This window comes from Phodopus roborovskii, unplaced genomic scaffold (genome assembly GCF_943737965.1).
Source record: "Phodopus roborovskii unplaced genomic scaffold, PHOROB, whole genome shotgun sequence".
Taxonomy (NCBI): Eukaryota; Metazoa; Chordata; class Mammalia; order Rodentia; family Cricetidae; genus Phodopus; species Phodopus roborovskii.
The window spans coordinates 646,805-659,833 of NW_026126962.1; the positions used below are offsets into that span (position 1 = coordinate 646,805).

The window sequence follows — 13,029 nt, forward strand, 5'->3', positions numbered from 1 at the left end:
TCCGCCAGACTCTGAGCATGCTTCTGCATGCGTCTGCGCGTGCGCGCACCATAATTAACCGTGCGGTTGCCAGCTGTTTCCGGCGTTCCTTCGCATACCTTCCAAGGCTCCTCAGTTGAGGTTCGATCTCCATGTGGAAGCACGGGGCAGGAAAAGGGCAGGCTGGAAAACAAAACAAAACAAAACAAAACAAAACAAAACAAAACAAAACAAAACAAAACAAAACACCAGAGATAACGGCCTGGAACAGACTGGACTCCGCGAGATGACGAACAATCCTTCCTGCGCATGTGCGCTGTGGTCACATGACGTGGGGCGGATCCACGGCGGGTGGATTGAGAGCGTGATTGATACGGAGGGACCTGTGGTGGCAAGGCTAATATGGCTGCAGCGCTCTATGGTGGCGTGGAAGGGTGAGCGTTGAACGGACCCGAAGCCATCCATTAGGAAGCGGCGGGTCAGGGGGCGGTGGCCCACTCTGCTCCTTTGTGCTCCACGGCGTGACCACGCCCCTCCCGGCGCCACCTTCGCGCCGTCCCAGGGCCGGTTGTGCTGAGCTTGGGTCAGGTTGGAAGTTGCCTGTCGCGGGTGGACGTGGGAAAGAAGCGAAATCCCAGACTGAGATTTATGACTGAGGGAACCTGGGAGTTGAGCAGCTGCCACTAGAACACTGTTTTGTCCTGGTGACTGGGACTCTCCACAACTGTCAGCCCACAACTGTCAGCCCACAACTGTCAGCCCTAGGAAGGCCCTTGCTTCCCACATTCTCATGTTCAGAAGTTGATCTGTTGGACTTTGGGAAGTAGCTTTGCCGGGCATGGCTTTGGGTGAGACAAATGCCCTCTCTAGGCCTCAATTGCCACATATGTAAAGCAAGGACAAGGGTGAACAAGATGATGGATTGCCCTGTCCCCTGCACATTTTGTGGGTCTGGGTGATTCAAACCAGCGTATGCTAGGAGGAGGATTTGGGAGGATTTGGTATCATAGCAGCTCACTCCTCACTTACCCTGAAGTCTTAGCAAATTGCTAAGGTGGATGTCTTCAGATTTTTTTTTTTTTTTTTTTGTGACACCTTAAAAACAAACAAAGAAAAACCCTCAGCACAGTGTGGGGATTTGCACTTAGCCTTGTTATTAATCTGGAAGGTAGAACTTAATTTTCCATAATTTGTCAAGAAGTAATTTCTTAGTATGTTGTCTCATGCGTTAATATCCCCTCTGAACTTGATGTCCTCTTTGAGTTAGATCATCAAGTTTTAACTGTCATTACACAGATAGGTTTGGGAGTAGAGGTTGGGTTTGCTGAAGCTATCTCTACCCTAGATTCTAATAAGGAACTACTGTGCAAGCTTGGCTTTCTGTCTGTGTAGTTTTAGCAGGACTGAATTACTCTCTTGTGTTTTATAGAGGTGGCACACGGTCCAAAGCCCTTTTACTTTCCAAGGATGGGCAGATCCTGGCAGAAGCAGATGGATTGAGCACAAACCACTGGGTAAAAAGCCATCCCAGAGGGCTTGGGTCTTATTTAATGTGCTGTAACTCCTGTTGAGGTGGTGGCTGAGGCTCGTAGCAGCTGGTAGGAGCAGTGCAGGTCCTGTAAGTTTTTTTTAACTCTTCCTTCTCTGTTGAGGCCAGCTGGTTGGCACAGACAAGTGTGTGGAGAGGATCAACGAGATGGTGAGCACAGCCAAACAAAAGGCTGGAGTGGATCCTCAGGTACCCCTTCGAAGCCTGGTGAGTCGGCTGGAGCTAGGACCAGTGACAGTGCTGAAGCAGGTGGCCAGTGGGATTAGATGAGCTTGATGGTGAGAGGAAAGGGCTCTAGGGCTAGGGCCCTTCATCTTGTCCATTCTTGTGGTTTCAGTGGTCTTCGATAAGCTGAGAATGTTTTTTTAAGAGTATGGGGCTCTACAAACTCATTGGTATCTTGACTTGAATTTCAGCTTTTCCACTCAGTAGAGTGTTCCTTAAGTCATTTACTTTCTCTTTGCCTCAGTTTCCTCATTTTGAAAATACAGATAATAAGAGTTGTTGGAAAAGTGAGGTAATATGATATATTCCAAAATGTTAGTTCGTCTTCTTCCCAGGTTTCTGTGATTCTGGCTATTTCTCAGATATGTAAGGGAGATGTGCAGGCACAGCCAGACCCCATGGATGTCAAGCCAGGCTGCTTTCTTCATATCTCCTCATCTTACTCCGATGTCTTTCTTTCCTAACCCTAGGCCAGGCTATTCCTGAAGGCATGACCTTCTAAGGGTTTACTGTTGGTGGAGGGGCTAGATAGGATGAGCAGGCTATGGCCAGATGGGTTTTAGGAGGAGAGGGGTTAAGAAAAAGCTGGTCTGGGGCTGTTCCCTCCTTTCTTTGTTCAGCATGTTCCTCTCCCTTGTGGCCTAGGGCCTGTCCCTGAGTGGTGGGGAGCAGGAGGAAGCAGTGAGGCTCCTGATAGAGGAGTTGAGGGGCCGATTTCCCTACCTGAGTGAAAGTTACATAATCACCACTGATGCAGCAGGTTCCATCGCCACAGCTACACCGGATGGTGAGGATGTGAAGGAAGGAGTGGAGTTGAGAATGAGCTTTCTTAGGAAGAAAGCCCTGTACCTATAACTGGCAAAACTTCTCTTACAAATATCTGGAAGTCAGCCACTTTTATTCTCTCCCAGCTGTCCTTTCCTGGGCATATTTATACCTTTGCTAGACCAGGGACAGAAGAGGAAGGAGGGCAGGATAAGTGGGTGGGAAATGAGGGGTAGAATCTATGGGGGCAAAAACTGGGGGTACTGAGGAGAAAGTGCGGGACTCTGTGGGTATGGTATTGGTGTGCTGCTATATAACTGAGTCTCACTAGGCATGTCAGTGAACACCTCCTACTCCAGCTCTCAGGAGACAGAGACAGGCAGATTGCTGCAAGTTCAAGGCCAGCCTGTTGTACATAAATAAGCCCTAGATCAGCCAGGACTACCTTATGAGACCATCTCAAAAATGAAACTGGCCTAGGCCAGTTGTTGTGGAAAGGTTTTATTTTTGTAGAAGTGGGAGTTGGCTATCTGTATGCTTTAGGGTGCTGATGGTCACTGTAAGAACAGGGTCTGCTATAGTCTCTGGCATTAGGTACTCAGTAAAGCCAAGATCATTTGAAGTCTGGCTGCCAGAGAGCCATGTTCCCTTGAAGAGACAGACTTGTGTTCTTCCTCTATCCCCTAGACAGGAAGTAGGCTGTTTGCTCTGGGAGGTTGGGTGGTGATCCCTCTTCAGTGGGTCTGGTTTCTTAGCCACACTGAGTCCCCATGTCCTCTCCCCAGGTGGGATTGTCCTCATCGCTGGGACAGGCTCCAACTGTAGGTTTGTCAACCCTGATGGCTCTGAAAGTGGCTGCGGTGGCTGGGGCCATATGATAGGAGATGAGGGCTCAGGTAAGCACACATAGGGCCTGGACATACCTCTTCCTGTGACTCCTTTCCCTTTTCCTGCCCTCTTGGACACCTAGACAAGTGTCCCTAAATATCTCCTAACCCTGTTTCAGAGTATAGGGTAGTGTTGGGAGAATCACAGTTACCATCTTGATCCTTAGTAGCCTCTCATGCCCAGAGTTCAGTTTATGACATGGTGGTACAGCCTACCCCTGTTGACTTTTGGAGACCTAAGGGAAGGATTCAACCTGAAGGTTAAGGACATAGCTGTCCAGAGACTGTGCCAGTTTGAAAGGGGTCTGGAATCACTTCTCACTGACACTACTATTAGGGCACCATGTATATATTTCTTAAGTTGTAATTGCAGCTGTGTTATAGCTCACTACCCTTGTGTTTGAATAGGAGCAGTGTGACAAGTTTAACTACTCAGTCTTCCCAACAGCTTTCCCTTGCCTAGGTCTGTCAGATAATTTGGTTAAAAGCCTTCCTTCCTACTGGAAACCACTAACTGACTGATCACTGACTTCTAACTGGTCTTGGGCTTGGGAGTCCTTCTTAGTGAAGAGTTGGCCTCTGTGATTGGCTGTCTTTCTTTGTGCTTTGCTCCTGGCAGCCTTCTGGATTTCACACAAAGCTGTGAAAATCGTGTTTGACTCTATCGACAATCTGGAGGCAGCTCCTCATGATATTGGCTATGTCAAGCAGGCCATGTTCAACTATTTCCAGGTATTGCCTACCCCACAGTCATGTAAACCTAGTGTAGGACACTGGGGCATCTATGGGAGAGGCTGCAGAAGAGGATAGGTATCTCTCAGTGGATCAGCTAAGGACAGGATTCAGAGTAGTGTGTTCAACCAGTGTGTTGCTACTTCCTCTTAGGAATTTTTGCACTTTTATAAATATTTAAGCAAAGCCAAATAAGAGTGTATTAAACAGTCATGTTTCTGTAGATGCTCACATTTACCCCACCCCCCACTAAAATGTACTCTAGAGAATCTCTGTATTCTTGGGTACTCAGAAGGATGGATTGATGTGTTAGATTTGGTGGAGGAGGAAGACAGTATGAGAGATGAATTCATTTCTTGGGTGAATGTTTGGTCTGCTACTGTGAGTAGGGACTGTAGGGAACTGCTCTTTAACTGAAGCAATCTTCTCAAGAGTTCAGTGAATTTGATCTTGGGGGAAACAAAACTACTCAAATGATAAATCTCAAATTCCTATAATTTTTAAAGCTTAAAAGCGCCAAAATATTTTGGTTATTCCAGTAGACACACTGGGAAGGCCACTCTGGGTGACAAGACTAGGGGTTTTCTGTGTCTACTGACTGCTTGTGTCTTCTCTTGTGTTCCTCAGGTGTCAGATCGGCTAGGAATCCTCACCCACCTGTATAGGGACTTTGATAAATCCAAGTTTGCTGGGTTTTGTCAGAAAATTGCAGAAGGTATTATAGGTGCTGGCTTATGTGTAGCTTGGTTCCCCAAAAACATTTCTAATGGGAGGGTGGTGCATGGGTTAAGGCTTTCTTACCAAGTAACCTGTCTTCTATTGCTCAATTTGGTGTAGTGGATAGGGTGAAGGTGGGACCAGACAGCACTGGATTGCCTGTGTTTCTCTCCCTGCTGGCCATGTGGCTGGTGCAATCTGCAGGCCTGGATTTGAGAACTTGAAGTAGTGTCTATTGGGCAAGTTCACAGAAGCAAGGATTGGAAAGTTCAGACAGCTTGTGTTGGCTTTGGGAGGAGCCTGCATGCCACACCTTGTTTTTTCACTCTGAGGTCTGCTCTTTTAACTTGGAGTCCTTAGCCCCAGGGTACCTACATGTGTTTATCTCAAAACACCAGTCAGGATGGTACTGGCCAGCAGCATACTGTTGAGGGTGCTGATCACCAACAGGAGCGTCAGCAATCTTCTCAGATAGGGTCCCTTGTCCACAGGGCTAATAGACTTATGGGGACAGACACAGTTTAATAGTTCACTGGAGTCTAGCCCTACTGCTCTGGTGGGGTTGGGGAGGATCTTCTCAAGGCACTGGAAGGGGAGAGCTGGAATGGTGGGAGGAGGTTTGCTTTACCAATGTGGGTATCCATCCTAATACTGATTTGGTCTGAGCTTACTGCCTTACCTGAGGGAGAGAGGGGCTCGAGTAGAGTAGGCTGCTTCTTGTATTCTCCAGCCCCTTGTTCCTCCATGCCCCAGGTGCACAGCAGGGAGACTCCCTTTCCCGGTACATCTTCAAGAAGGCTGGAGAGATGCTGGGCAGACACATTGTGGCGGTTTTGCCAGAGATTGACCCGGTGAGTTAAGACATGAAAGTGGATGGCAGCTGGATGAGGTCTGGCCCTTGGCCTAGGTTCTAAGACTGTCCCATCAAACTCTGTGTGCTTGGATGCCTCTGAATCTGTAGAGACTGGCCTCATGTGGTACTGTCTGTTCTGTGGGCTCTGTCTTCATACTCAACATCTTCCTATTTGAACATTCCTTTCCTCTTCTCTCCCTGACTTTCATGGTTTCCGTTTTCCTCCTTGCCGCCCCCCTTTTGTTTGGCTTGAGTCTACTTTTAGTTTTCCCATTAGAAGGAGAGTGTCTTAGACAGAAATTGGCCTGAGGAAACATCTCTGAGGCTCTGGCAAGATTTAGGTTAGGATCAGTCTGCAGTGTTCATTTTCTTTCTTCTTCCCAGGTCTTGTTCCAAGGGGAGCTTGGCCTCCCCATTGTGTGTGTGGGCTCAGTGTGGGAGAGCTGGGAGCTGCTGAAGGAAGGTGAGTCTCGGTGGGAAGGTTTGGGTGAAGCAAAGGATACAGCTGGAAAGGAGGGTGAAGTGGAACCCTTTATTCTGTTCATCCAGCCCCTGTGATCCCCCTCCTGGGGTGTGTGCTTGCTAAACCTGTGCTCTACTACAGAGTTGTACAGCTCTAGCTCTTGAACTGGTGAAAAGATGTTCTATTACAAATGACATATTACTTTTTAAGATTTGTTTACTTTTATGTTGTGTGGGTATTTTGCCAGCATGTATGCATGTCTGTGCATCATGGGTGTGCAATGCCCAAGGAGTGTAGAAGAGGGAGTCAGAAATGGAGTTAAAGGTACTGTGAGCCACCATGTGGGTGCTAGGTACAGAACATATGTCCTCAGAAGAGCAGCGAATGCCCTTAATGACTGAGCCATCTCTCCATCCCCTTAAGAGCTCAGACCTGCGTGATAATTGGTGGTAGCATACTTAGTCACTGTTCTGGCCAGAAGAAATTTAGCATGACAGCTGCAGTTCAGCCAGTTGCAGGGTCTCCATTAGGCTCTCTGAAACTGCTCAAGGGTCCTTGTAGATTCTGGCACCAAGAAGTTGTTGGTGTTGCATGCCCTAGAGTTAAGGAGTACATGTTCCTTGGCCTGCTGGTTCCAGGACCCATAGCATCCTGGTGCCTCTATGTGCTGGATCTCCACTGAAGCCCCAGCTGCTGATCTCTTCTCTGTGTTCTTCACTCCAGGCTTTCTCCTGGCGCTAACCCACGGCAGAAAACTACAGGCCCAGAGCTCCTTATCCCGATTCACCCTGATGAAACTACGGTACTCTTCTGCACTGGGGGGTGCTAGGCTGGGAGCCAAGCACATTGGATACCACCTTCCCTTGGACTACAGCATCAATACTGTTGCCTTCTATTCCTATACCTTCTAGGGGCTGTACCCTCTCCCCCATCTAGCTGACACTGAGTGTTAGAACAGAGGAGCTTTTTGTTAAAAACACATGAAAGAAAATAAATGCACTTTACTCCCTCCCCAGCAGGAGGTATCCTCAGTACATTGCTGTACAGATCCTCAGCACTTACAGCAGGTCAGCCTACCAGGTTCAGGGTTTAAAGATAAACTCCAGGTGCTTGCTGTGGTTTACATGCACCCACCAGGCTTTTAAGCATATAATGGCACTGCACTTCCCATTTCCATACCACAAGCTGTGGCTGCCAGGAGCTGGGACCCAAGTTATGATGTAATCAAGTTGTACCATGTCCACCTCCTAGGGAATGACCTAAGATCTATATCTATCATAGCCTCTCCGAATGTTCCCAGTAGGATTTGGGAGACAATACAATCCTAGTCTCAATTTTGACTTAACCTTGCATTTGGTAGCTGTAAGTACACAGGCATTTTGTTTGTCTGAATGAATCCCTACAGGCCCGGTAGGCACTGCTTAACTCAGTGCAGTGACCGGCCTGCTCCTCAATGCTGCTTACCTGGCTCTGGTTATAGTGGGGCACTTCTCTCAGACTTTTATAGCTATGCCCTGGGGGGGGGGGGGAGGTTCTGTCTTCTGGAGCTAATCCTCCAAGGAAATATTCTGAATTGCCCAGAGGCACCATCATTCCCAGTACCAGTTGGCAACTAAGGTCTGCATGTGCAACAACGCTAGTATTTTAACCTCTGGGTCTGTTTTCCCTCTCTAAGTCCTGTATAGTGTACTTGTCTATATGTGTGGAAGAAGGGAGCAAGGGTTAGCCAGGAAGGTGCTACCTCAGCAAGTGTAATTATTCTTGTTTGTTGAGTTTTTAACCATTTGATTTATAGAACAAAAATTAAGTAATTTTTCCCACTTTTGTTACTTTTAGGAAAATTGTTTTTAGGATTTTGTTGTTAATTTTGTTTGGGTGTTCTGCTTGCATTTATGTAGGGATGTGTGTGTGTGTGTGTGTGTGTGTGCGCGCGCGAGCGTGTGTGTCTGCAGGGACCAGAAAAAAAAATATCAGATCATGTCTGGGTTTGGAGTTTCAGATGGCTGTTAAGCCTGTGTGGTTACTGGGAATTGAATCAGGAGCAGCCATTCCCTTAATTGCTGAGCCATCTCTCCAGCGTGTTTTTTTATTTTAAAAGCCCTGTGTTTTTAAACATTTGTATTAGGAACAAGGGTCTAGAGTCTGGACCTAGGATTACTGGAGGACAGCCTGGACATTATCAGGCTGCTTTGCCCCACTGGCTCTTCCATCTCCACTTTGGCCCTCTTTCCTCCTGGGTGTATCTCCACCACCTCAAGAGTCCAACATAATTAGTATAACTATAACTCTCCATGGACATCACTAGAAAGTTACAGTCTTCAGCACTGATTCTGAATTTAGGAACTTTCTTTAGTGCTAGAGCACAATCACCTCATTCGTTTCTCACAGAAAGTTCTTTCATATGCTGGTCCCCAGGCCCTGCTGTGCCTTTTCTGGGCATTTCATGTCAGTGGATTAAAACACTGTAATTAATTTATGTGGCACTTCGTTCCTTCAATGTTGAGCAGTTTGCTTTTGAAGAGTACAGTGCATTTGTCAGAGAGCCCCTTAAGCTCAGGTTTCAGCCTCTTCAGCTCCACTGGCTTTCACCTCCACATGGGTAAGTCCTCTGTTCACAGGACTTGAGAGCTATACGTCTTAGGAGCCTGAGCCCTGCAGATTCCTGTGATCCTCAACTTCTCATGAGGAAACACTGTACACTCTACTACAGGTCAGGACCTTTTAACATCTGAGAGCCATTTAATAATGAACACAGGTGAACTTTCTGGGAGAAACGAATGAGGTGATTGTGCTCTAGCACTAAAGAAAGTTCCTAAACTCAGTGACTTCGACACTTAAACCCAGTGAGTTTCATGATCTATAAATGCATCATTAGTGAACTACCCCAGCTTAAAGCTGTTTTATTTTAGGGGCCCTGTTTCCACTTTTCAAGCACTAATTTACTTTTACTAACTTATTTATAGATAGAGTCTCATTTATGTAGACCTGGCTAGTCTGAACTCTGTATTCATCTCAAACTAGAGTTCTACCTGCCTTTGCCTCTTCCCAAGTCCTGGGATTAAAGATGAGTACTAGCTGTTAAATATTTTTGAAGGCTCACAACTGGCAGGACAAAATTCTCTTTGTGTGTTTATAGAGTGAAATATGTTATTACTTTACAAGAAGCGCATTTTATAGTCAAGGGATGTAGTTTACTGTTGGAACACTTCCCCAGCCATGCACAAAATGTTCCATTTAACTCTCAGCACTGAAAATCAATTTAGTAACAGTACAATATTAAGATATTTAGGACAGCCAGGTGGTCCACATGGTCTCTCAGCACTGGAGAGGCTGAGGTGGCAGGATAAGAGGTTCAAGTCTATTCTAACCACAGAGCAAGACTGACTCAAAAGATAATTTTAATATCCTTACCCAGAGGATAGCTTCAGTGGTAGAACACTGCCTAGCTGTATGAGATCCTGAGTTTGATCCTAAGAACTACCAAAACCAAACCAAACCAAAACAAAAACAAAAAACCAAAAAACTTTATAGTATTAAGTAACCTGGAATGTTTATTCATTTTAAAATACAGTAAGGTAAATTTTTGGAGGAAAGCTCAGCAAATTTTCCATTTAAATTATACTTTTAGCAACAAAGATGCAGGAAGAACTTTACAAAAACAAAAAACAAACAAACAAAAAACCCCAAGAGCAGGAAAGGAAATGTGTCTTCTAAGCTTGACATCTTGAAGACAGCAAGTGTCTTATGTCCTAGTCCCAACTCCCAGGCAAAGGAAACTTCTGGAGTCCAGGAGTGTGATGGTAATAAGGCAGGTCATATGCAGTCTAATGGTTCCCTGGTTCCTGCTCTGTTCTCACCACTACCAGAAGCTTCTTGGAAGATCAAACATGGGAAAAAAGAACCCCACTTCCTTCCAGATTGTAGTCTGGTGGACATCCTCTATATAGCAGAATGGACGTTGAGAGGCTCTCATACCCACTGCACTGAGATATTCCAGGACTGACCAATTGTGGATGGACAGATCACTTGGTCCCTGCCTCACACATCAGCATCCTTTCTGCTCTCTCTACTTGATAAAACCAATGCCTCCCACCCCTGCTCTCCCAGAGGACAGTGGTTAGGATAAACTTTTCCACCAGGTGGGTACCTCCAACTTGTAGTCAAGTTATTTAGACCCGTGAGTTCCTATCCTTGACATCCTATAAACCTAGACTAATATTAAGACTCTTACTGCAGAGGCCTGTCCCCTCTACCAATAGGGGACAAATTCAGGAAGCCAGCCAGTCACATGCTCATCCAACACAGCCCCAATCAAGAGGGTCACTCTGGCTGTCCTTCATTCCTAGCTCACTCATTGAAGATGCTGACTCGAAGAGCTGTTACCTTTATCTTAGTCTCTCTAAAGTCAAAACAAACCCTTGATATAACAATAATATGGACAATACTTAGTAGTTCACTAGGAACATTTATTTTTAAGTCATGGTTAGCCTTACAATCTTAACGAAGTAATCATAGCTGTGATTTTAGAAATAGGGGTGCTACTAAGACCCAGCCTCTCCATAGGCCTGGAATGCAGCTTGGTGTAGTGCTTGCATACATAGCACATGTGAGGTCCTGGATCCAATAAAAAAGATGCAATCTTTAGACTATTTTCTGGCTTGCTTATAACTCAAAGTCAGGTACACTATAGACAGAAACTGGCTCCAGGTTTTGGCTACCTCCATAATTTCTTATGCAGTCCAAAATGCCTGAAGAGAATATCCTTGTATCCATCCCTTCACATACACACGAAAGAAAAGTTTAGAGTCAAATAATCACAATTAGAACTCAGTCACAAATAAATGAAGACTGGGGCCAGCCAGATCAGCAACTATTAAGAACATTTTCTATTGCTGTATAAATTCTCAAGGGGGAAAAACACATATACACATAAAACTCCCAAAACTCTTCTGCTAAGTTGGCAAACTGTAATGCTAAGCCTACCTCACAACATTGGATAACAGAGTTGGGCCATAGGAATAAGTCATTTTAGATATTACTAAGGACCACCTCACTGGCTATATCCCAAGCCTGGAGTCATGATGTTGCCTCCAAGGTGGACCCAACACACCAGCAAATATTTCCAGGTACACTGACAGCATTTTAGTAGTATTAAACAAATGTACCCTCAAAACCTGGCCAGAGACTGATAACCAAGTAAAATGAGCCAACACAGCAAGAGGGGAGGTAGGCCTCTTGGATCACACCTAGCGGTTTTGCTTCCAAAGGGCAAAACTTTAGGATGGAACAAAACCTCCTGAGGCTTGTGAGGGCTTCCCAGCCAGGTACTCAGAAGAGGGTGCTCTATATGCAGGTGGAGATTCTCAAGGATCTTCCTGCAATCCGGATACATTCTGAACTCCCAACAGCCTCATGGAGAACTGCAGTATGACCTATCCACACCCTTCTCCTTATTAGAAGTGGAAAGCCAAGCTACAAGCTAAAGCAGGAATAAAGTCCTATCAGAGTTTCATTCTCTTGAGGGAGAGTCTTTGGGAGTCAATGTGTATCTGGCCATACAAGTTCCCTGAGCTACTCACTATGATGTGACTTAAGAGGGAAGACCACTTTCACAAGATGCCATCCTATGAGATTTTAACAGGAAAAACAGGGAACTTTGTGTTTAACTGCTGGGGCTGTCTACACATCAACAGGGAGAGTTGAGAACAGCTCAAGGGTAGGACTAACATGGCACAAGTGAGAACCTGGGTTCTATCCCTGTCACTAAGACAAAATGGAAAGTGAGAAAATCAGTTCATGAAAAAGGAAAAATGTTTCAACTTTCCAGACTCCAGTCCTTTCTTTCTAGTCTCTGCCCACACCCATATGCTGAACTGACAGACTAGCAGCTATATGATCTTTGCAGACCTAACACACAACACTCTCAGGCCTCTCCAAATCCATCCTAGGAGTATGAAAAGGACAGGATATTTGTTCTTTCACCCTCAACACTCCCACCTTCACCTCTGCTCACAACAGCAGATCCCAGTGGAGTTCAGTCCCATAGAGTATCAACAAAACCAAGACTGCACCTAGCCAGGCCCATGAGGAAAGAAAAACTGTTCAAAGCTTCAAGGAGCTTAGTTGTGTTCTCAGGTGAGATCCATCAGTAGCTTAGTTACTGGGAATCACTCTGTAAGGCATGAGAAGCACTCAAACTGAAATGAGCAGCTTGCTAGTGTTTGGAAAAATGTATTTTCTTGGGAAAAAAAAACCTACAGAAATCTTTGAGGAATATAAGACACTGTAAGAGCCAGATATTGATGGGACTAAGGAAAACAAAACCAAAACTGTCCAGAAAGATTCACAATGCAAGTATCCCACTGAAAGGTCCATCTCAGACTTTGGGTAGCACTGTCTTTTAGAGCTGTGAGGGAAAGAAGCCAGGAGTAGCCCCCATGAGCATCATGAAGGCAAAGCAACCCTATGTGACCTTTACCTGTAAATGATGAATGACAGCAGCTACACACATATGATCAACAGCAGGCCAGCAGCAACTAAATGACAGCCACCATCAAGCCATGCTCTTCTGATGTACAACTTGCATCCATCCAAAGTTTTATTCATCCAAGAACTTTCAAATCTGCATTTTCTTTAGTAGAGTTTAGGCCAAGAGACAAGGGCTATGTGGGCTACTGGTACTCTAGTTTATCATGGAAATGTCAGGGGTTGGGGAGCTGAGAGTTTCATCTGGTTTATATCTCCTGTTCTGTTTTTCCCTCTTACCACCCAGCTGCAAACTCCTTAAGCTCTCCAGATGTCCTGCTCCAGGTAGGTACATAAGCAGGGAAGGTTATTAAATACTATTTTCCTTGGTCAG

General features: G+C 45.6%; 1 protein-coding gene across 1 annotated transcript; it reads left to right on the forward strand.

Annotated features, from left to right (window-relative positions):
• Positions 1-355: 355 nt before the first annotated feature.
• On the forward strand, positions 356-7,181 carry Nagk (N-acetylglucosamine kinase). Its single transcript, XM_051175017.1, has 10 exons — positions 356-413; positions 1,409-1,493; positions 1,637-1,735; positions 2,399-2,540; positions 3,304-3,414; positions 4,025-4,137; positions 4,765-4,852; positions 5,608-5,705; positions 6,092-6,170; positions 6,894-7,181. Exons 1-10 carry the CDS (start codon positions 382-384, stop codon positions 7,079-7,081), a joined length of 1,035 nt encoding a protein of 344 aa, XP_051030974.1. The 5' UTR covers positions 356-381; the 3' UTR covers positions 7,082-7,181.
• Positions 7,182-13,029: the final 5,848 nt, after the last annotated feature.